At 36.4% G+C, this 23340-nt stretch overlaps 1 protein-coding gene across 7 annotated transcripts in view; it reads left to right on the plus strand.

Moving 5' to 3' along the window:
* Positions 1 to 23340, plus strand: part of COL19A1 (collagen type XIX alpha 1 chain) — a 186383-nt gene that overhangs the window by 133768 nt on the left and 29275 nt on the right. For 6 of the 7 annotated variants that reach the window (XR_009277161.1, XM_058834718.1, XM_058834719.1 and 3 more), the window contains 21 exons: positions 68 to 130; positions 920 to 964; positions 1901 to 1936; positions 2835 to 2870; positions 2978 to 3031; positions 5480 to 5533; positions 8932 to 8985; positions 10227 to 10316; positions 10915 to 10959; positions 11066 to 11143; positions 12000 to 12035; positions 12138 to 12191; positions 12280 to 12333; positions 14402 to 14443; positions 15438 to 15491; positions 16315 to 16368; positions 19404 to 19457; positions 20374 to 20427; positions 22507 to 22551; positions 23161 to 23211; positions 23295 to 23339. Coding sequence is in view for 6 of the 7 variants with exons in the window: in XM_058834718.1 (XP_058690701.1) it covers positions 68 to 130; positions 920 to 964; positions 1901 to 1936; positions 2835 to 2870; positions 2978 to 3031; positions 5480 to 5533; positions 8932 to 8985; positions 10227 to 10316; positions 10915 to 10959; positions 11066 to 11143; positions 12000 to 12035; positions 12138 to 12191; positions 12280 to 12333; positions 14402 to 14443; positions 15438 to 15491; positions 16315 to 16368; positions 19404 to 19457; positions 20374 to 20427; positions 22507 to 22551; positions 23161 to 23211; positions 23295 to 23339 (1098 nt within the window). In the remaining variant the exon portion in view is untranslated. The remainder of the gene's footprint in view (positions 1 to 67; positions 131 to 919; positions 965 to 1900; positions 1937 to 2834; positions 2871 to 2977; positions 3032 to 5479; positions 5534 to 8931; positions 8986 to 10226; positions 10317 to 10914; positions 10960 to 11065; positions 11144 to 11999; positions 12036 to 12137; positions 12192 to 12279; positions 12334 to 14401; positions 14444 to 15437; positions 15492 to 16314; positions 16369 to 19403; positions 19458 to 20373; positions 20428 to 22506; positions 22552 to 23160; positions 23212 to 23294; position 23340) is intronic. The other variant, XM_058834720.1, reaches the window with a different exon arrangement.

The following is a 23340-nucleotide window of genomic DNA, read 5'->3' on the forward strand; positions in this document are numbered from 1 at the left end:
AAATAAATTGTTACTGGAAGCTATTAGTGATGTTTTCTGATCTTTTTTTGGTGATATTTCTTTCCAGAGTGATACAAGACTACTGGGAGTACTTGGGACCCCTGGATTTAAAGGCCAGAAGGGAGACATTGTAAGCATTTGGGATGAATTCAAAGCAGTTTCAAAGTGCCTATCCAGCCTGTTCCTGCCACCCTTAACACAGTGCATTTTATTTGATTTATCCCAATGGGCTTTGAAGGAATAGATTTTTGAAATGACTGGCACTTTGATCTGTGTAGTCCAATATCCAACTCATCATGCTATCCTGCAGTGGCAGCATGTGATCCTCTCTCCTCTAGTATAAATAGAAAGGAGAAATGCTGAAAGAATTATGTATGATTTCTATAATGATATCTGAGAAGTAAAATGACCTACACTGTCAGTTATGTGGGAAAGATTCTGAAAGAATTGAAGTTCAGAAAATAATTTTGGATAGTAAATAATGAATATTTAAAGCAGTTTGTCTGTTACAATGAGGTTTTCTATACCTATGTGTATAAAATTCACATAGACAGCCCCTAAAAATTACATGGAAATCAAATTCTGAATCCACACCACATGGCACTATATTGTTTATAGTTATCAGTCCTGTATAAAGAGCTCACTGATATTTTAACAATTGAATGCCTTTCAAACTTGTAAGAGATAAGACGAGTGCTCTGGATATGTGACAGAATTTACATTCTATTGAGAAGCCTGCAGATCTACTGTAGAAAACAATAATTTAAATTCATTTGCACATGTTTAAGCTTGATTTCCATTGTAACAATAGTTAAGATTTTGAGGCCCACACAGAACAAAGTACAGTTAGAGAAGAGGAGGAGGTTATTCACATTTGTCAGAATATAATGATTTTAAATATAAACAATTTTGTTAAAAGGGTCCAAAAGGAGAATTGGGAATGACTGGTGCAAAAGGAGAAAAGGTGAGTTAATTCCTTACTTCTGTGCTTACGTGTTTACTAGAAGTTCACTCAATGTACTGATTATAAATGAAATTATGTGAAATATACAGGAGATCAAGAAAAAATATTTTGGCATGGGAAAAGTTGTCAGTCTCTAAATATCCTTAGTATTTTAATCAAGTTCCTCCGTGGGAGGGTATTTACATATGCAAATAAATTTCCCTGTTCTACCATCTCACGAAGTCCTTAGCTTTAAAAACATTCAAACTTTTACTTAATAGCAGCTTAAAATTATTTTTATATAAGTTTATAACCAGTGATTGCCTCATGAATTAAGAGTCAGCCATACTTTTTCAAGTTATGAATGTGATCTTCAATATCTATATGAAAAAACAAGAAGCTTTAAATTATTGAAATTTACAAATCAACATTCTAATTTAGTATGTTTTAGTTTAAGCATAAATTTTACAGTATGATTCAGGAGGTATTACTTGGGAACAGCCGTGTATTTTGCTTTTCTAGGAATGCATGCTGTACATAATTCTACTGATTAATAGGTGTTTTGCCATTTAGCTGTGAGGCTTCTTTGTTTCTTTGGTCATATCTATATAAATAGTTTTCATGCAGGCAGAAATATTATTTTACTCCCTTGATATCACAGATTTATGATTTTTTGTGTTAGAAAGCACCTGTGTTTGAGAATTTTTTAGATTTGGATGCATGATCACATCTCTTGGTCATGTTCCTAACCCTCCCTCCTGCTTGAAAAGATCATAGATGTCATGGTCTTGGCATTAAATCACCATCATCCCTCAAGTAAACTTTTGTAGTCCATATATTTGTATTTTAGACAGGTTTATAACGACCACATTTTCCAGGACTCTTCAGCATAACCAGATATATGTGGTATTTACCATTTGAAATATATCTGTTGAACTCTTTTCTACTTTTCCTTAGGGAGAGCCTTCTGAAAAAGGGGACAAGGGAGACCCAGTAAGTATAGCATGTTTTGAACTGCTGTGAATAATGTACATTCAAGATTACTTTCATACCATATTCATTCTGGAATTCTTTTCTTTGTAGACATTCATTAGATGCAGGGATTATGTGAGATAGCGTATGTATTGTCTCCTTCTTACATGTGCATCAAGGTCTCCCAGGTTATAAATAAAAAACAGAGGTGCCCTGTTTTTCAGCATTTCTGTTGCTGATACTGTCCATTAAATGAGTTTAGAGCACATACTTTATTTCCTGAAAGTTCCTTCTTTCAGCTTTTTCACAAAGTTTTATGTGGCCTGAACTGTACTGTTTTGATGCCTCCAGTGTGGCATTTAACATCAGGCTGTTCTCATACAGCCGTTTTATGTTTGCATTACTCTTTTCTTACTTCAAGTCAAATTTTCAGACCATTCAATCTGTAAGAGTCCCTTTACCTATGTTACGTATTTGTAATTAATTATTGTCCTCTCTCATGATTTTGACATCTAGTTATGTTTTTTTTAATATAAAACTCAAGGTTGCTGAGATATTTGTGGTTAACATGTTATAATAATCAGAATAAGTCCTACTGTAATAATGCGTGGGTTTGGAGGTAAATACTGGGTACCAGAAGAGATGTAGTGGTGAAGAATAGGCTTTTGACTGGAAATGCTCTTAAGGAAATGTAGCATTTTCAAACATTTTTCCTTTAAAACACTGGGGAAGCATGCAAAAAAATTAGGTTGCAAGAGGAATGCCTTTCAGAGTTTGCAAAAGGCATCAGAAGTTATTTGATATTTTCTCAATATTTAAGTTTGCAAAATGTATTACAATATTTTAAGGTAGCAAATTAAACTCTTACTTGATCCTACTTAAATTTCTAACTTCTTATGGTTGTATTTACTCTTTTTAGGGAGAAACTGGAACGGAGGGATCAAAAGGAAATAAGGTATTTTTGGACATGTACATACTATATGCGTTGCCAGTATACATAGCCGATCCTGGGAGACATAGCAGTAAACTTGGATTTTTTGTTTTCTCAAACAAAATCATTAGGGTGAAATGGGAGATCCTGGACCACCTGGTCTTATTGGAAATCCAGGATCAAAGGTACGTGAAAGTTATTTCATCCAACAACAATTACATTCTATGCTGTTATATAAGAGGACTCTGAAGCTATCAACTCTTTAGCTACTATTAATGGGAAAAGAATGCAAATAGTTGATATCAAAAGTTTGTACTTGGATCATGGCTATTTTATATAAAAATTATGTTTTAAATGAAGCTCTTGTTGCTCTCAGTGTCAGTATGAAAGGAATATTTAAGCAACACTCAGGTGTTACTTTGTCACTTGAGAGTATGAGTATCCACTTTGCAGTTAGAAATCCACAGATAGCTAGGTCTACTCTCTTTATTCATTAGTGAGGCAAGGAGTAACCACTGCCAGTACTTTATTAGCTCCTTTGTTTAATCCTGTGAGATAAGAGGTAATGTTAAAGCATCCATGGCCTTCCTTTGAGTCTATTCTCACAGGCAAACCTCAGGAAGTATGGACTGGATGAGTCGACAGTGAGGTGGATTCAGAACTGGCTGAACAGCAGATACCAGAGGACCATAATCATGGCACCGGGTCTAGTTGGAGGCCTATCACTGGTGGTATCCACCAGGGTTCAATACTGGACCCAGTCTTGTTTAACTGGTTCATCAGTGACTTGGATGAAGGAGCAGAGGTCTCCTCAGCAAGTTCCCTACAGAAAATCGGGGAGGAGTGGCTGATACCCCAGAGGGCTGTGCAGCCCTTCAGAGGGACCAGGACAGGTTGGAGAAATGGGCAGAGAACAGTCTGAAACTCAACAGAGGAAAGTGCAGGGAAGGAATAACCATAGGGGACAACTTGCTGGAAAACAGCTCTTTGGAGTAAGAACTGCAGATCCTGGTGGACAACACCATGAGCCAGCAGTGCCCTTGAAGCCAAGAAGGCAAATGATATCCTGGGGTACACTAGGAAAAGCATGGTCAGCTAGATGAGGCAGGTGATTCCACCCTTCTACTCAGCCATGATGTGTCCACATTTGGAATTCTGAGTCTAGCTCTGGGCTCGTCAGTACAAGAGGGACATGGAGCTCCTCGAGTGGCTCCTGGAGTGGAGAGCAAAGATGATTAAGGGATTGGAGTATCTCTCTTGCAAGGAAAGGCCGAGGGAGCTGGGCCTGTTCAGCCTTGAGAGAAGTCAACTGGAAGACCTCATCACTGTCTACAAGTATCTAAACGTGGTGTTGAGGTTTCCAGGCTCTTCCCAGTGGTGCCAAGCAATAGGACAGGAGGCAAAGGGCAGAAACTGATGTACAGGAAGTTCCACCTGAAATGAGGAAGAACTTCTTTACTGTGTGGGTGACTGAGCAATAGAACAGATTGCACGGGGAGGTTGTGGAATCTCCCTCACTGGAAGAAACTGCAATGTGCTCTAGAATGACCTCACTTGAGCAGGAAGGTTGAACCAGATAACCCACTGTGGTTGCTTCCAACTTCACCCATTCTGCAATTGTGTGATTCTGAGAAGAAAGTAACTTGTGGGAAATAGAAAAGATAGAAAACTCTCAGAACCTGTGTGAAAGCAGATCTCAGAATAGAAGAATGAAAGAATATATATGACATGCAAGGACAGGAAACAACAAGGCTGTGTTTTTGAGCTGTGTAGAGATAGGCCTTACAAAATATAATAAGCAAGATAATAGAAAAATGGAAGTTTAATAATGAAGCTTTACCCACTCTTTTTAAGCTATGACAAGCAGAGATTGTTAGAAGTCTACACGTAGTTTTAATGATTGGCTTAAGCAAACACTTGAAAACTTTTAACATTATGCTGTTGGCTAGAAAGTTTTTAAAAAGGCATTGTAACCACGAGAATTTGGCTGTTGCTGTAATGGCACAAGCTTTCAACATCTTTGTTGATGTCTCACCTTGTACCAATGATGCTGATGCTGAATAAAAAGCTCAAGGACTGCCTACCTGCAGCCTTTTCCTGTTATTGATAAATAAAGATCAGTAGATAAATAAAGTATATAAATAAAGAACAGTAACTGAAGCACAAATGTTCTTGAGAATATCTCATGATGCCTTGAATTGTATCAAAGATAGAATTAGAAACTATTAAGTCTAACTACCACCCAACACTATTCATGTTGGGAAGTTCCTGAATTTTAGATCATAAAAAGAAGGTCCAGTGAGAATGAATGTGGTTATCGAAGCCAAAAAATTGTTGACTTCAAAATAATTCTTGAAATCTTGATCTATTCTTTTGTTATGTCTTTCCCTTTAGGTATACCCTTTGTATTTACTTGTATTTGCTTGATATATATACTTTCAATTTTGTACCTATCATTCTGCAAAACTTATTGAACTAAATTTTAGAGTAAGGGAGAATGAACAAACTCTGTACATGTGGAAGATAATTCTTAATGCCTGATGTTTATATATATTTATATAAAAGAAAGTTTTATACCATATTACAATAGTTGGTTGACTTTTACCTCAGGTTTGTATTATATCATTTCACAGGGACTGCAAGGCCCTCCAGGACCTGTTGGACCCAGGGGACTGCCAGGAGAAGTTGTATGTATTGTGTCATTTCTCCAGCTGTAGCTGTGATGTGTGAGCTGTTAGCCAGTGAAGCTGTGTCACAGAAGTTACCATAGCTTCTCCTTTTGTGGGTGGTACTGTAGCTGTCAGGTGTTGAAGCACAGCAGGATGGGATGCCTTCCTCAACAGGCCATTATCTTGAGTGTCAGTAAACCATCTATATCCTGCTTCTGACGCTGTTTGACAGCCTGGAGTGGATCTGGATATTGGGGTCACTGAAATGAGAGCTTTTACCCTTCTTAATTATCTTTCTCTTGTTCCCCTGTTAGCGTTCTGATCGTTGGGTCCTGGCTTCCCATTCCAGCAGGGAGATCATTGCTTGGCTGACATGGTTAAGCAACAAGTTGTCTTGGTTTGTGCTGTGCAGCTGCTGGCAGCTACCAGGCACAGATGTTACTGGGCAAGGCTCCCCAGAGCCTTGGCGTGCTTGTAGGTGTGAAACTGGTGGGTTGGGAGTGTCAAAACACTGGTACTTCTCAGCAGAGTCGGAATGTTCCTGTAGTTTCTGCACTTTTGGGTGCCTGCCCTACATTCAGGTCTGTCAACTGATTGGGCAAGGTGATGGGAGTCTTCTTCATGTTGGTTTTAGTGTCCCTGTAACAATTATGCCACTGGGCCTGATGGGTCTCCTGGCTGGTTGGGGTTTCTCAGACTGGTAGGCACCTACCCCAAGATCCAGCACACTTGTAACCCTTGTGCTTCTGAGCAGGAAGAGCAAGGGTAAAATGTCAATCCAGTCTGGATTCTCTAGGAAACGTGTCAAACTATTAATCACCATTATACTAAACTTGAAAGTACCCTGGGCATTTGACTTGACACCCATATACAGCAGAAGCCTCTCCTGGGGCAGTGGCTGTCTGTCTGTCTTCCAAATTTTGGCACAATCCCTTTTTCAGCATGCAGACAACTATTTTCTGCCTAGCTCTCTGTGTTTCAGGCCACACTAGTGGTGTCACATTACCCTAGAAGTGGCACCTACCCTCTCTTCTTGGCTCTTGTACCTCCCTTCTTCCATAAACCATAAAATGGCTTTTAAATAGCATTTATTAAATAGAAGGTAAAAGTGATTAAATCCAATCAGCAGATCAAGAAAAGCGGACAATAAAAATCTTAGCTTTAGCCTAGCAGTTCAGCCACTCACTTGAAAAGGACTGGGATTTCGATCATTACTCTGTGTGTGTGGTTTTAGTTTTTATCTTTTTTCTACCAACAGAAGCATCTGGAATCTGGTGTTGCTGCATTTTGTCTTAGGCCTTTCCACACATGCCCTGAGACTACGTTGTGGAATGAGATTTTTACTTTGAACAGACTTTTAAGCCATATACTTTGTTAATATTAAAATACCCGTCTGAGTAGTACAGAGCTGGCAGACTTTTTATTGGTGTTTTAGGGATATAAGTGAGGTGACCAGTAAAATACAGCATCTTCAGCTCTTGACAATGGAAATAAACACTAGTATTTAAATTTGCATGTAGTCATATTATACTGTGTTACTTATTGACCGTTTTATTATATCTCATTTCCTTACTCAGTTGAGGCATATGTTTTTTCAGGTGTGTCTGATTTACCTGACATCTATCCAAAAGTTTCTAAGCCTTATCTGCTGTGCTTCTTTTTATGTATAAATCACCAATCCTACTGTGAAAGACAACAAAATACTCATTTTTCTCTTGCTCGTGTTGCCATCATCCCACTTGAGTTCATACTACTTTTTGAACTGCTGCTAAACTGCTGCTACTTTTTAAACCACTGTTCTGATGATCTTTGGTCAAGGGAACATTATGAACAGATAAATATTAATTACAGTACATGTAAGTCCTAAATGATCCTGAAGACTCCAATCTATGCACACAATTCTAGTATGTAAAAACATAAATTTAAATGTATTATATAGATATTGTGCTTAGCAATAAGCTCCTTGGTTTTTTATCTTATAAAGGTGAAACAATATAGATTGAAAAATATATTTCATTTTATGCAGTATAATGACAATTATGAAAGTTTGAAAATTGTTTTACATTAACTTACATCTTCAAAGAGTCGTCTAGCAGATAAGAAATACTTCTTTTCCTAAGAAACCACTTAAGCTTGGTTCAACCAAAAAAAAAAGATAAATCTGTGAAATCCTTAGAAAATAAGAGAGAGAGTAGAGTCTGTATGTATTTTATGACAGTATCAAAAGTGGATTGGGTAGGCCATGACCAGTAAATGTAAATTTCCATTTCCATAATGATTTTGTGTTGGTATAAGCAGAATATTCTTCATTAAGGTACTTTTTTTCCTTTCTTATGCTTTTAGTTTGGATGACTGGGTGAAACAAGTAGCTGTCTGTCTGTATTAAGTACAGAATGCAGCAGAGAAAGCAAACACAGCTGCTGAACATTCACTACTGGCATGAAAACGTTGTCATCTGTCATATGTCAGTGTGCACAAAACTGTGTTTTACGCTGAGAAGAAAAATTAAAACCATATGTGTTTCCTTATCTTTTTCTTAGAGTCCATTTTTCAGTCCAGCTTAAGTTTCATACTTAGATTTTACTGTTCAGTTTGGGCAATTTTATCCTTTACTGTGAAAATCACCGGTATTCTTAATAAATCGCTTGACTAAATAGTTGGTTGAATGACATTGAAGGGTCATGGAAAAAGTTTCCTGTATTTGTTGCAGTATAGTGAGAGAACTCAATTAAGCCTTACTTATTATTTAAATAATTTCTATTTAGATTTTAATCTTTTTCATTTATCTTCATTTCTCTGCATTTAGAAAAATCCTTCATGAAAAAGACAAGGGAAAACACTGAAGTTAAATTCAAAATGTGAAAGATGAGAAGATTTAGACAAAAGAAAGGCTGGAACATACTTTATTTACTGAAAACCTTTGACTGTCTATTACATATCTAAAACATTTAAAGGGATTTGTTTGATTAACTAGTGGGAAGGAGTAGGAATTCATTGAGGCTTTTAAGATACCAGTTTGAATAATTAACTAGTGCAGGGAATCATGCAGCCCTCCATGGGCAAAAAAAGATAAGACACTCAAAATTCAAGTTTTCATGTGCTACCGCCTTCCTTGAAAAAATGGTTGATTTTCAAGTCTAGGAATTACTTTGAAATAGAAGAAATAAATGTTTTGTTTTCTACCATTCTTCCCTGATAGTGTCTAGAAAGTAATCTTGATTATTACATTTTAACTTAAAGAAAAATTATGTATATATTTAATTAAGGAATCATTCATTACCTTATAGTTATTAACATTTGGTGTCAGTAGTAATGTACAGTAAATATTCCAGTGTAAACTAATTTTCATCTGTATTTTATATAACCATTAAGGGAATAGCTATAAAAACATACAGTTATATTTTTATTAATTCCAGGGCTTACCAGGAGATCCGGGGGTACCAGGAAACCCAGGAATTAAAGGAGACAAGGTATGTTTTAAGTGTTTTTATTTAAACTTGATATGTTAAAGCATTTTAAATTTTCACTTCAAGAGTAGCCTTCCATTCTTCTGTAGTGCATCTGTGTGGCTGCTGTATGAAGTGGTTTTAAAATGTACCAGCAGCAACCCCCTGTGTCTTGGAGAAGAAACATCTCTGCAATTGGAAATAGTTCAGGCCAGTTTGGCAACCCAGTTGCTCTTTAGATGAATAATTTAAGTAATATTTCAAAGAGGTTGGACTTATGTTAAATCTGTGCTGTGCAGAAATGTCAGTTCAGGTCCTGACTGCAGAGCAACCTTTTCAGTGTAGTGTCCTACCCAGACTAATGTATAAAATCCCACTTATTAGTCACACATATTCATCTTGGCAGAGCTCTAGGGCAGCTACACTGGCTCAGATGTGAGCCAAGGCTGGATCTCCTTAGGACATTGTATTTTGCTTGTAGAAATGCCTTTGTTAGAATTCAGCCGTATCAGCAAGAGCTAAAAATTATGTGTGTATATAGTGAATGTAAAGAAGGAGAAAAAAGAGGTTGTACAGGTGTGCTCTGAGCTATGTGATGTGTTGTGGTATTTATACATTGTGGGGTACAAGGGAAACCAATAAATTCTAATCTGAAGAAGTGAGCTGAAAGAAAGGCAAAGAAAATAAGTGGAACAAGGACAAAAATGTACTCATCTTGCAAAATGGGAAGTAGTGGATTCAGGAAGAATCACAGAGGATGTTTCAGGAGCCTGCAAAAGACAAGAGGACAGCATAATAAAAGGCACAGTTTTACTGTGTAAGCAGCAGGAATTTAGAGATATGGAACAAGAGACACTGCATGTATTGAAATAAGGATGAGAGATATAAAGAGGAATACACTGAAGACCCCAGGTTTAGCACTAGTGGTTGATAGCAGGGGAGAGACAGCTGTTGTTTCAGCTGTTGCTATGGTTCAGTTGGCAGGGTTTAATGACAACCTGCATGTTAGGAGCCTGGGGAACAAGAAATGTAGATCAGATGCATTGCAAGCATGGAAAACCAAGAGAATACTAGTTATTATTAATGGTTATATGATCCATGTCTCCAATTCTGTAACTTTTTGAAGGAAAATATGAGTGTCTTTTTCCTTCTCTATATATTCTCAAAGCACTGGCACTTTCTATGATAAACTTGATAATATTTAGAGGTTTTTTCATAGGTGAAAGTTCTTGCATTTCAATTAATGATTCAGATTTATTTTGTAGGGTGACCCTGGTGGAATCATAGGACCACCTGGACATCCAGGTCCAAAAGGCGATATGGGGCCTCCTGGACCAAGTCTGCCTGGAACACCAGTAAGTTCATGATCTGAAAAGACTTTCCTGACTTTATTTTCTGCAGGGGAAACTAGGAAAGAATTCTCACTGTGCAATGAAAGAAATCAGAGAATGGTTTGTGTTGGAAGATGGCTTAAAGATCATTTAGTTCCAAGCCCCTGCTATGGGCAGGGACATCTCCCACAGAGCAGGTTGCTCAGAGCCCCATCCAACCTGGTCTTGAGCACTTCCAGGGATGGGGCATCCATAACTTCTCACAGCAACCTGTTCCAGTGCCTCACCATACTCACAGTAATGAATTTCTTCCTAATAACCTAGTCTTAGCCACTTCCTTTTTAAAGCCACAAAGCAAGTATTTTTTATTATAATTTCAAAATCAAAATATATTTTGCAGCAGTATTACAAGTGCACTAAAATATAGTCTAAAAATAGTGTAAGTATCCCACATGATCCTACTGACACTGGCACTAACAAGGAAGACATGTAAATTTGTCACAGTTTATTTCGAAGGGCTGTCTAATTTTGGCCATTAAATTTATCTAGTCTCTCGGATTTCAAAACATAATTTGGTTTTTTTCTTGGTTTTTTCGTGTTTTGTTTTTGGGGTTTTTTTTAGGGTCCCACTGGTGTTCCTGGAAACCCAGGTCCAAGGGGGCCAAAGGTATGCAAAATACATTATTTCTATTTCTTAAAATATTTTTTAAAAGGTAGTATGGTAGTTTATATTTTCAGAGCTGTTGTGATGGAAAGTCTTGTACCTTTCACAGGGAGAAAGAGGACTACCTGGTGTACAGGGAGCACCTGGGGAGATGGGGCCCCCTGGAATAGGCATTCAGGGATCACCAGTAAGTAAACCAACACACTGAATTTGGGCTTCTCACTCTTCATGACTCAGCAATTGCAATAGACAAACAAAGCAAATAAAAAGCCATGAACTCCCTTCTGGCCTGACTCCCAACTCCCAGTTTGCTTCAAATGTTGCTGTGTAGTTTAAATTCAAACACGAGGCAAGTTGACACAGACTTCTAAAGCTTTCATAGTAAATAATTTGTACAACCATAACAGTTTCAGTTATTCAGCTTGTTTCCCAGGTTTCTTTCTTTTTTAATGCCTTTAAACAAAGCCACCTGCAGTGTCTTCAGAGTATTCAGTATAAAAATTTGCTGATGTTGGTGGTGTACCTGGTAGGTGGTACATGTTATTGCAGGAGTTTTACTCCAGTGACTGAGGCACTCTCTCTTCAGACAACCAATGTGTACACCTGATACAATTCAGTGTACAGACAGGGCTCTGGTAAAAACAGAAAATGTTTGTGAAATGTGACTAGACATTCATGAATGTCTTAATCTAAAATAATAATACTTAAAGATAATTTTTTCATTTACAATAATTTCAAAACTGTGTTTTAAAATTACCCATTTATATCTAAATTACAGCTTTTTTTATGAATCTTCTTGCTAAATATCAAGTTTCACCACAGATCATTAATTTTTGGAAATGCTTGCCCTAAAAAAATGGGCATTTGGAAAGTCTTGAGGTCTCTAACTTCGGGATAATTACATTTGGATTTAAAGCCAGACCTTAAAACAAGTCTTTCTTGAAGTGAAAACTGCACAAGTATCACACATTCAGTATTTTTTAATAGTTAATCTCCTTTATCCCAGAAAGTGTAACTGCTGATTATTTGGAGTTTTCTTACAGGGTCCTATAGGTCCAACTGGATCAGCAGGTGTGCAGGTAAGGTATAAGATTTCTCTTTAATAGAAAAAGCATTAATTTAGTTTAAGAATTTTGCAGGAAAGGTATTATTAAATCCTAAATTACCTTCTGTGCTCTTAGGGCCCTAGGGGACCTCCAGGACTACCAGGAGCTCCAGGTACCCCTGGTATTAATGTAAGTGACAGTTTTATATATATACAAGAAAAAATAATGTGTACTTCATCAATGATTTAAGGCCATCAAGTTTTATGTTTATTTCTAGGGCGCCCCAGGAAGAGATGGAAAGCCAGGACTACCAGGTCCTCCAGGTGATCCTGTACGTATACAGGAAAAGCTTTTGCATTTGCTTTGGTGGAAATATTTTAAATTTATATGCGGTGAGATAGCATAGCATGTCTAGAAGAGCCAGTGATATATATATAAAGTAGAAATGCTTACTTGGGAAAGACAGGAAAACAACTATGTTATGTACCTTGGCCTCAATAAAACTGAGACTGTCTTCACGATGTTTCTTTAAGCAAGAAAAAAATGCTTAGAATTAGTTATCATGTAGTTAATGCTTATCTAAAATCATGGATCTGAGTGTCTCTAAGCAGATTATTGTCAAACTTGGAAAGAGAGGTCTCTCCCATGCTCAGTTCTTGTCAATGATTTAATTTGATTTGGGTAAGTAGATAAAACTCTGAAATTGGAGTGGGAAAGATTGCTTGCTTTTTGAAGATGTAATCAAAATTCCAAAGCTGTATGAAGTCAACAAGATTTAACTCAAGACAAATGAGGATAAAGCGCTTAATAAGGACAACCTAAATCCTGAAGTAGAGTAAATCTGGAAGGTACAGCACATTGTAAACTAAATGTAAGTAAAATATTTGATGCTGCTATTAGACAGGTCTAAATGGCAAAACTCACAAAAAGGATAATTATTGCCTTTTGCTCTCTTGAAATACTCTTCTCTTTGGAAAAAGCATTTTTTTCAAGGAAGATGTAGCAAGCAGGAGCAAATCTGGAGAATTAAGGCCATTTTAACATTTTCAAAAAGCATAAATCATACACTTATTCAGAGATCAACACACATTATGGCTGTAGAGAGTGTGTTTGCAGTCAGGTTGGACTTGTCTTACACACAGAGCAGAGGAGCTGTGTGCCACAAAGGCAGCCACTTGCTCTCGTACATGTGTGCAGTATGAAAAGTCTGGCCACGTAGGTTGTTGTTTCCAAGTCTTGTCACAAGTTTTTAAGAGCAGCTGATCCTGCCTATGTACAGTTTACCTCTGTGCAGAGGATGGACTCACAGCTTACATAACTATGTCCTTAAGTTGTGCTAGGTAGTGTTGTCTCACCCTAAAAAATACCTCAGCATTCTTTCAAAGGTGGTTATGCCACTCTGTAAATGGTGTGCTCATAATTATACTTCTGGTTAATTGTATTCAGCAGAGCACCTTTTGAGCTGATTCAGCACTCATTAAGTGGCAGTTTTTTCCAAATATGCTAAAAAAAGTGCCTGAGTTTTATTTTTCTTCTTCAAGAAGAAAAGATTGAATGAATTGAAACAGGCTGAACAAAAACAGTTACCTTATTTTGAATCTGTGTAATTTTACAGTTTGGCCAGGATGATTTTAGATTTAGCAATTGCCAGGAGGACAATTAGTAATTGGAGAGTCTTCATTTGTGAATGAAGCTGATTATAGCCAGGGCAATGTGGTTTTTACAGGTAGTCTTTAAATAATAGTTTAATGGCAGGTCTTGGAAATCTGGGATCTGATTCAGTGCAGTATAGATCCACCGATTGATCTTTAAATGGGTCAGCTTTAGTATTGGTAGCAATTTAGCTGTGGCACCAAGGAGTTACACACTAATTATTAATGTTTAAAGGCAGGAAAAAATACTACATGCATTGCTTTGGTTGCTGTAGCTTATTTCCAGTATCTGAGCTAATTTACTGGAACTAGCTTTGGCATGTCCAGAATTTGTGCTACAGTTGACAGTAGAGTAAAAGCCTGGGAGAAAGGAGGAGAAAAACAATTGAAGATACTCGAGTGAGAATACAAGACATTCCAGTAACATTGTTGTTGCTGATGTGCTACAAAAACAATAATATTATTATGTTTTTCAGGCATTACACTGTTGTCATGGTTTGAGAAATTCCATTGCATTACAATTCATTTGTGGTGAAGACTTACAGTTGATAGGTTGGATAGACTATGATATTTAACGATACCTGAAAATCTGCTTTTTCTTTTGAGTTTTCATTAAAAATGAGCTTCAAGCAACATATATATAATCAGCTCTATGTGTAGCAATATTAAGTTCAGAAGTGATGAAAACATGTCAGAATTAGCTGTGCTTTGTAAAACATTAACTGCAGATGCCTTTTTTAATTTCAGGTTGCTCTCCCACTTGTGGGAGACATGGGTGCGATTCTGAAGGTAAATTTTTCAGAGATTAAATACCTTTTTTTGCTATAAACATGTGTTTTAAACAAACACATGCACTTAAGAACTTCTGTAAGTTCAGCTCTAAATTACAGGGCTAGCCTAAAATAGTGTTGTGGGTTTTGTTTATTTTTTGTCTTGTTTTTTAAAAATATGCAGGAAATGTATTTTATAGAAATTTTGCAAAATAGTGTTTCAACAGTATATGAGGTAGTAGTCAGCAAGTCTCTGTTCAGCACATCCAAACCACAGTATGAATTGCTACAAATATACTCTGTTCTCCACTTTAATTTGTAGCATTAATTTCAGTAATATACCAAATGGGGAAAATAGTCTCAAAATTTCTAAGATATTATTTGTAAAATAATGAGATTTGGAGTGTTCTGCAATATTCTAAAATAAAAATTGTGCTTGGGAGGATTTCAGGATGAAACACACACATAATTTCTACTGTCCTTTATTAATACATGTAAACAAACTTAGGGTTCATTGACTTTCTTGTTTCCAAATCTGATTTATTTTAGGTCTTTCTTTCTATTTGTAACTGTATTGTCTTTCTGCTGTATATGCTCTTCTTGTCAGAGCTCTCTCTTGCTGGTTCTTGATGCTTCATTCTTCATTTCTCGGTGTTTTGTGGTTAGGACTTCTATATGACTGCAATTTAGCTGACAAATGCTTCTCTCAGCAATGCCAGGGTCATTTGCTTTTAAATATCTGAACACAGGTGTGTCTGGGACTATCCAAAATTATGCTAAAAGTGTGTTAACACTATTTCAATAGAGAGTGTAAGAAATGGGCAGGAAAACAAGTCTCTGAACAAGTATAGAGTTTAAAAGAGAGCAAGGACTGAAGAGAAGGCTTTGGAGTAAAATGGAGGGCTGGTCAGAAAGGCAGGAAGGGAAGCCATGTGCTTCCTTCAAATCAGTCTGCATAGATCACACCTATGTCATAAAAATATTTGTCACTTCATTTTCTGTCTGCTCCACAGGGTGATCCTGGCACAAGAGGTCCTCCAGGCATTCCTGGTAGAGAAGGACCAAAAGTAAGTTTCGAAGAGTGTACTTCTCATTGCTTTGTTTCTTGTTAAAAGAAAAAGGCCAGGTTCTTACCTTTGTCTGACCTGTATCCTTGTGGCATTGAGCAGCCTACAGTTAAAATGATTTTTATGTTTCAGGACTCTTCATGTGTCGGTTTGCCTTTTCTCTAGGTTGAGTGGGCAAAATAGCCTGAGCTGTATCTCAGATACAATACCTTTTCCATGTCTCCATTAAATCTGGCTCAGATCTGACTGCCCAGCAGTGTTTTGCTATCTATAGACTCACTTTAGGTGAGTCAGTCACACGATAATCCTGCAGCAAGGAGGCAAACTTCCCATGTCTCCCTCAAGTGTGCAACACAGCTGGACCACCCTGTGCCTTTGCACCCTGTTCTCATGGGAGCAACTCAGCCATTTCACTGGGACTTGAGGTTTCACTGATGTCCATCAAAATCCTGCTTCACTGGGATAGGATAAAAAGCCACAGGGTTTGACACATGGATGTCTCCTATCTTTGAGACTAATTCCATGGAAGTGAACTTTCTCCATTTCAGCAGGAATTCAAGCTCTTTGGTGTTAATGTCTCCATCTTAAGGTCTTTTGAGTATTTTGCCTCCTAGGTACAAACCACTCATTTCCTTTCGCCTTGCTGGGAGGTATATTTGAAAACTTTCCGTTAGTTTTGAACCTTTGCTTTATGTTTTAAGCACTATGGCTGTAAGGGCATCATGCTAGCATGTATTGAATGTGGGTTATAAAATGCTCTACAGAGCATGGAATTCATTGTTCTCTAATAGAAAATATTTGTTTAAATGTTATGTTTTCATAGGGAAGCAAAGGCGAGCGTGGCTTTCCTGGGCTTGCGGGAGAAAAGGGCGATGAGGTAAAATTACTTGATTTCCACAGTGATAATGTTCTTATCTGAACCTGAGTAAAGACATAGACTGAAAATGAAATACACAGGATGTCATTTAGTTCTTTAAAACTGCTGGGGTAGTAATGTAGTGCAATAGCCCTTGATTCTGATTTTTCTACAGGATTGAATGTTATTATTCAACTAAATAACACCTATTTAATTTTCATGTTTGAGTTTTTGCTCATTTGTATACTTTAAAGCCTCACATACTTTTACATGCTAATTTTTAAGGATATAGGATAGAGCAATAAATAGGCTAATGCCAAATATTTTCAGAAAACGCTTCGTATCTATAACATATTTGCTTTCATATTTTTGGTTCCCCTTTAGAATTCACTTTTGAAAACTTTCCATTAAGCAAATAATCTGATGGGAACTGTAATAGCAGCAACTATTATTAAGTGGAAACTGAAAAAAATATTTGAATAGGCCGAATTTAAAGAATTTACAATATTTTGCATCTTATATTACATTCTTAGAGTTACTTTTATGTCTTTTTGGAGAAGGAAAAAAAGCCAAATGCCTTGTGGTACCAAATCTAAAATAGCTGCTATAGCTTTCATTTTGAATTTAAATATTTGCAGGTAACATTTCAAGAGCAATATCACTGGGAAAAAAAAAAAAAAGTATATCCTCACAACAAAGTTATTAAGAAAATTAATATTGACAAATAAATTAATTTCTTAGTGGCCTCAGCCAACTGAGGAGTTAAAATAAGTAGCCCATTAAAAAATATGTGGTGAACACTTCAAAACTCCAAAATACTTAACTGGGATTAAACACATACTAGTCTCTTAATTTTGGAGCACCTGGAAAATACAAAAGGAATTAAGAGCGTATTAATTGGGGGGGGGGGGTTTCAATTCTTTATAAGCATCTCACATTTCTTTGGCACTAAAACCATGTTACCTTAAGAATTTTTAAGGAGTAGTAGAATGAGACAATAAGTTAAAAAAAAAAAAAAAATTTGTTCATCAGGATCCTTGACTTACAGAAATAAACAGTTATATGGGAAAAAAAAAGCTGCAGCTGCTGCTACTGTTTTGCCCCAGAATCTGGCATGTTGTCAGCCTAAAGTATCATGCTTATCTTTTTCTTTGGTTTTACGTGTTATGTAGAGCTTATTAAGACTTTTCTTCTTAAAGAAGCAAGTGGTTCCTGAGGTGGAATTCAGAACATATTCCCTAAGAGGATGGGGCAGCCATAAGCAAATTTCATTCAGAATTTACTTTAAGAATACATGGGAAAGTAACACATACTTTGTGTGCTGTATAGGATACCTCTGCCAGTCAGGAGGATAGGAGGATAAGGCATTAGCAAAACAATTTTGACAATTCAAATACTATTAAACAGCTGAGACACAAATAAGATATTGCAGGGGATTAAGAAGGTAATAAGGTAACAGCAAGTTTATGACTGGCAGATTTTTTTAAAGGTGTCTAGAGAAAATTCATTGTATATTTTTCATTAATGCTGTGTAAATAAGTTTGTTTTTCATATTTTTTTTCACCATTTGAGAGCTGGTGAGCTGCCTTAGCTCTGGTATTTTCAATGCTTTGCAGCAGTTTTTGATTATTACATGCTGACGGTGCATGTGAATCTTTTTTTCATAAACATGTATGAAAATGTTTTAAAAGTAACTTCTTTTACAAATTTTAAAATTTTTGTTTTAATTATTTTGTGGGAATGGGAAGAAATGGGAAAAAAATATAGAGAAGCATACCTGAAGCCCTCTGAAATACGCTGATTGACTTCATATGATTTCCAATCATCCTTTAATCTTTGTTGAACTTCTTATCTTCATTTTCAAAGCACTTCTTTTTTTCAGGGGAGTATTTTTTTAATATCAGTAATAAGAATTACAGAAAATGTTCTTTTGATTTCATTTTAATTTTTCATGTAAATGTACCATCCAAGTAAATGAGTTCAAAAGGAACAGAGAGCACATAAGCAGTTATCTTGCCACTCTGAAAAGCTTCAGAGGTGGATCAATGTCCTCTGCGTGTAGGAGCAAGAAAGGAAAATCAATCTCTTTCCATCTCTACATTTTTTTCTAATTTATTTCTCACTGAATTTTTTCCCACAGTCTCTCCTTCAGAGCACCTATTTCAGCGTTCCTGAGCTCTGTGGCTTTCTAGGCTGCTTCCTTGGCCATTCTTTCTTAAACACTGCATTTCAAATGAGAAATAAGCCTTTTCTGAGGGGGGTTTTCCTGTCAGAGGATGGACAGACAAAATTAGTCACTGCTTGGAAGAATCTGTTTCTCTTTGTGGATTATAGGGAGATCCAAGAGTGTTAACTCTCATTAGTACATGACTTTAACATGTCTAAAATTGCACCTAAGCCTGGTGTGGCAGAGGACAGTGTGTCTCAGTGACATACAGGCTTGTCTCAAATCCCACCTCTATCCCCTGGAGTGAGTTGCACAGCTGTATGTTTAGTAAGTGTATACTAGAGTCCATTGATTTTTCAAATAGAATACAAGCAGGAAAGTAGATCATTAAATACTATGTAAAATGTCATGTTCAATTACCAAAAAGCCAAACCAAAAACGAGGCAGAAAGAATAATTTCATTTAGATACCATCAGGTAATATTGAGAAGCCTGAGTAAATGTCTTCTCACCAGAAAGAAAAAAAGCCTTTTAATAAAAGAAAATAGAAAATTAATCTTTAAGGAAAAGCTTAACAGCTGTTCTTATCTGCCCAACCAAAGACAAAACTACTTAGAAAATATAGGCTAAAAATGTGAAAGAAAGGTTGAAGGACAAGTGGTGTTTATCACTCAAGCAAGAAGCTGCCTCTGACCTGGTTCAATGATAACCTGGTTCTCTTCTCTGCCTGGTGGGGTGGTTATTTTTTTAGCCATTACTAAAAATAATGCCCACAATTTAGAAGAAAATGCACTGTAATACAAGTACAGTGCTTCTGGACAGGCTGAATATAAGTCTTTTTGCAGTATAAGTGGGAGAGGAACTTTTAGACATGCTCTTTTAATTTCCAGGGTCTTCAAGGTGCTCCAGGACTGCCAGGTATACCAGGACCCAGTGGCCCATCTGTAAGTGTGTGGTATCAACAGAGATCTAATTTATTTCTGTAGGCATTGCTATAACTGCCTAGTCTCTGGTCCTTTCTTTAATCTTTTAGGAGAGTAATAATAAAATCTTACCCATTCTGGCTCTAGTAAAGTAAACAGTACTGGTGTTGATGTTACTGAAAATATCGTAATTGTCTGGACTCAAAGTTTATGGAACTTAAATAGATTTGAAGTTTTGACATGACTAGAGAATCTGTGGGGTTACATGATTTATGATGTGCAAACTTTCAGTGGATTATGTATTTTTACCCAAGTTAGAGTCATGTTAGTAATAAAATCTAAAAATAATTCCAGCTAGTCATTCTGAAAAAAAAACCTAGTGCCAAAACAAATTACTTGGTTTCACAGTTCAAAACCAAAGAATGAGAAGAAGCTGACAATATTTAAAGACACTGAAATATATCATTACAATTGTTGGTATTACTGGGAAAGGTCCTCTTTGAAATTTTTTCAAATATTTTTTTCTACATATGGGATGGAATCACATTACTTAGTATGGTCGTTATTCATTCCTAGTTTTCATGACAGTACTAATACTTCTTTCAAAAACTGTAGCACATTTAAGAAGTTTAATGTGGAATACGTAAATTGGCATTTAGCAGTAAAACATGATTCTCAGCTGTATCAAGATGTGCCAGATAGGGTCACCACATTTAGTTTGCCAAAGTGAAAATGCAACAGTGAGGACAAGTTTTACCCTTCAAAGGACTTATCAGGAGGACACAGCTGTTGTATCAAAGAGAGGAGAAATATTTAAACCTGAAGGAGAAGTATAATTAGGTTTAAACAACCTCCAAAAAGCATATTTTAAAAATTTAGTGACTGCAAAAATATTGTGCTTTATTTCTTCCTAACTTATATAACCAATTCTGTGCAGGGAGTCTCAGGAAGACCTGGACATCCCGGTCCAGCTGGAGCAAAAGGAGAAAAGGTATTCTTTTTATTCTTGGTAAAGGTCCATGAAGGGCTTGCAATCCAATTACACTGTCTTTTGGGGTTTTTTTAACAAGTGCAAGAGTGTAACAAGAATGTGGCATAAATTTAAAATTTTTCTTTGTGTTTCACCACAAGTACTTTCCCTAAACATTGCTGCACATATGGGCTTATATTTTGAAGTGCAGTCCTTGCGGTATATTTAAGTTGCAGAGAATTTTGTTTAGTTATAACACATTATATGAGGTTTAGGAAAATGAAAATATATTTCTGACATGGAATATGACTTGCTGTGTTTCACATTCTTTTGCCAATATTATACTCAAAAGTAATTGTAAAAGCACTGAAAGTTATCGGGTGTTAGTTATTCTGAAAAAATATGTAAGCTTCCTTTATACTTAATTTACACTTAGCACTGCTTTTTTTTTGGGTTTTTTTTTCAAAATTTTATGTGTTCTTTTATCAGGAACTTGGTATTATCCATTATAACTAAGAGGTCAAATTCATTTCTTGGGTACCTCAGGTCAGTGCAATACAGCACAGACAAACTTTGCTGCAAAATACCTTCTGGGAGAAGTTGTACATTTTGTGTATGAATACAGCTTTTCTTTCAGTAGTACTCTGGAATTTTGCAGGTGTAGCACTGCCACATCCATATGTGGGGATCCTAATTCCCTACAGAGCTTTGGTATGAGTAAGAAAGAAAACTATTTTATAAAGCTCTGAAATTATTTCAGTATAACATTTGAATGAGAGTTGCCTCCTTGCAGCTCACAGTAACAAAAATTTACCCCACTTATTTCCTTTTTATCGAACTGAATGCAAAACACAAGTATTTGACAGTTCCTTGTTCACAATTCACACAAAGGAGGGAATGAGAAGCCCCTGCTCTACAGCTCGTGTCTCATAATTCTAAAAGTGCAAAAGTCAGATGGCTGAGGAGTAATGAAGTAAAATGAAATAAAGCCCCAGTAAATTTCTCCTCTGTCCTTTATCTGGGACACACTTGAGGATTGATCACATAATGTGCTTTCTAAAATAATACGATTTTAATTCCCCGTGAAGTTCCTCAAACCACTCTTGAGAGGCTGGCAGTTTCTAACAATTAGCAGGTCCATTTGGAAATTATCCTAATATTAATGTTTAGTAGGAATTATATTTTTCTGCTGGGATAATTATTGGCATTGAGCACTTAGCTTGATTTTTGCCACCTTAGTAATTTTAAATTTGCAACTTAAGTGCCTCACATATATTTAGTAAGATCCAACAAAGACAGTGAATAATTCTGACAGACTTGTTCCAAATTATACAGTGTATTTATCTGAATTGTAGTGATGAGATTTTGAAAAGATTGTTTGGGAAATTTTATGTTGAAATTTTTGCAGCCCTCTACTATTTCCAGACCCCATGATTGTGCTGGGCAAAAATCCCAGCAGCTATGCTTTTTATAATATAGTCAATTCAGTACACAACAGCAGAACAGGCCGGTGATACAGGTAACAATGGATGAATATTTTACAGTAGAAACCAAAAAGACATTCATTGTATCTCTTAATAAGGAAGAGTATTTTTTTTTTAAATCTTAATTTATATTCAATATATTTCTAAGCAAACTGAATTTCTGAAACTGTACCTCTTCTTTATTTACATATGAATGATCAACTGAGGATTGGCTTTTGCAAAATAATATACAAAGCATAGAATGCATATTAAGTTATCTGCCAGTTGCTTAGAAATTCATATTAACATACTAACAACTCTTTTTTTTTTTCTTTGTCTTCCTTTCCCTCTTGATACATATGAAATGTTTCCCAACCCAGGTTACCACTGCTATTTTTCCATAAGTTACTACACATAAAGCAGCAAGTAACTAACAAAATAAAAGCTAGTACAGAGTAATGATTCATGCCCTCCCTAAAGCTAAACCAGGAACATTGCAGGAGAATTTGTTCTTGATATTACCTGCTCTTATTGACTGTATCTCTTGTTTATTGTCATTATGGTCATCATAGCTTGAGTGTGGAATGGATGTGGCCAGTTAGAGTAAATGAGTTACATCAATCTCTTGCTGTACTAGGGTAGTGAAGGTTCTCCTGGGAAACCTGGACCACCTGGGCCTCCGGTGAGACATTTTGTTTGATATCTTCAATATATATCAGGAACAATATACTTGTGGGTAAAATGTATTGTAATCTAAAGTACTGAGTGTTGATGTAATAAAAAATAATATTGCAGGAAGGTAACAGTGTCTTCTTTTCAAAAGGTTTCCATATTCCTTTTTTTTCCTTGCAATTCATCACTGAGTAAGTTCAGATCACTAAAAGCCTCTAAGAAACCTGCTCAAATTAGTTAACCTTTGTATTATTAGAGTAAAATTGATGGCTTGGATACCTGAGATCAGAGAACCCAGGCAATGTAGGGGAAGTCTGTGGAGTTCACTGGACTCTAAATGAAGTGGAATAGTACCTAACACAAAATCTATTCTGGAGAATTATAATAATAAAAATCAAAATATGATGTACACTGATTTACAGGTTTCTTAGTTTACAATTAAAAGAAAAGGCCCAAGCTGTGTTGCTGTGTACCTTATGTTCTTCTGAAATCTGGAGTCTTTGACAAATTGAGAACAAAAAGGATACCAGACCTTTGCTGAACTTCAGGACTTGAACAGGGCAATAGTTCTGCCTTTGTAATTCATAAGTGATACTTACTTGGTTTTTATGCTTTAAAGGGTATGCCTTACAATGAAAGAAATGGAATGAGCAGCTTATATAAACTGCAGGTATTTCTCTTTAATGTTAATTGCTTTTTTTTCAATCCCCACCCAATTTTAGCCCAACTTAACATTTAAACTTGATGTTACAGGGAGGCGCGAGTGTCGCAAGTTATCCAGGTCCGCCAGGACCTCCGG

This window comes from Poecile atricapillus, chromosome 3, assembly GCF_030490865.1.
Source record: "Poecile atricapillus isolate bPoeAtr1 chromosome 3, bPoeAtr1.hap1, whole genome shotgun sequence".
Classification (NCBI taxonomy): Eukaryota; Metazoa; Chordata; class Aves; order Passeriformes; family Paridae; genus Poecile; species Poecile atricapillus.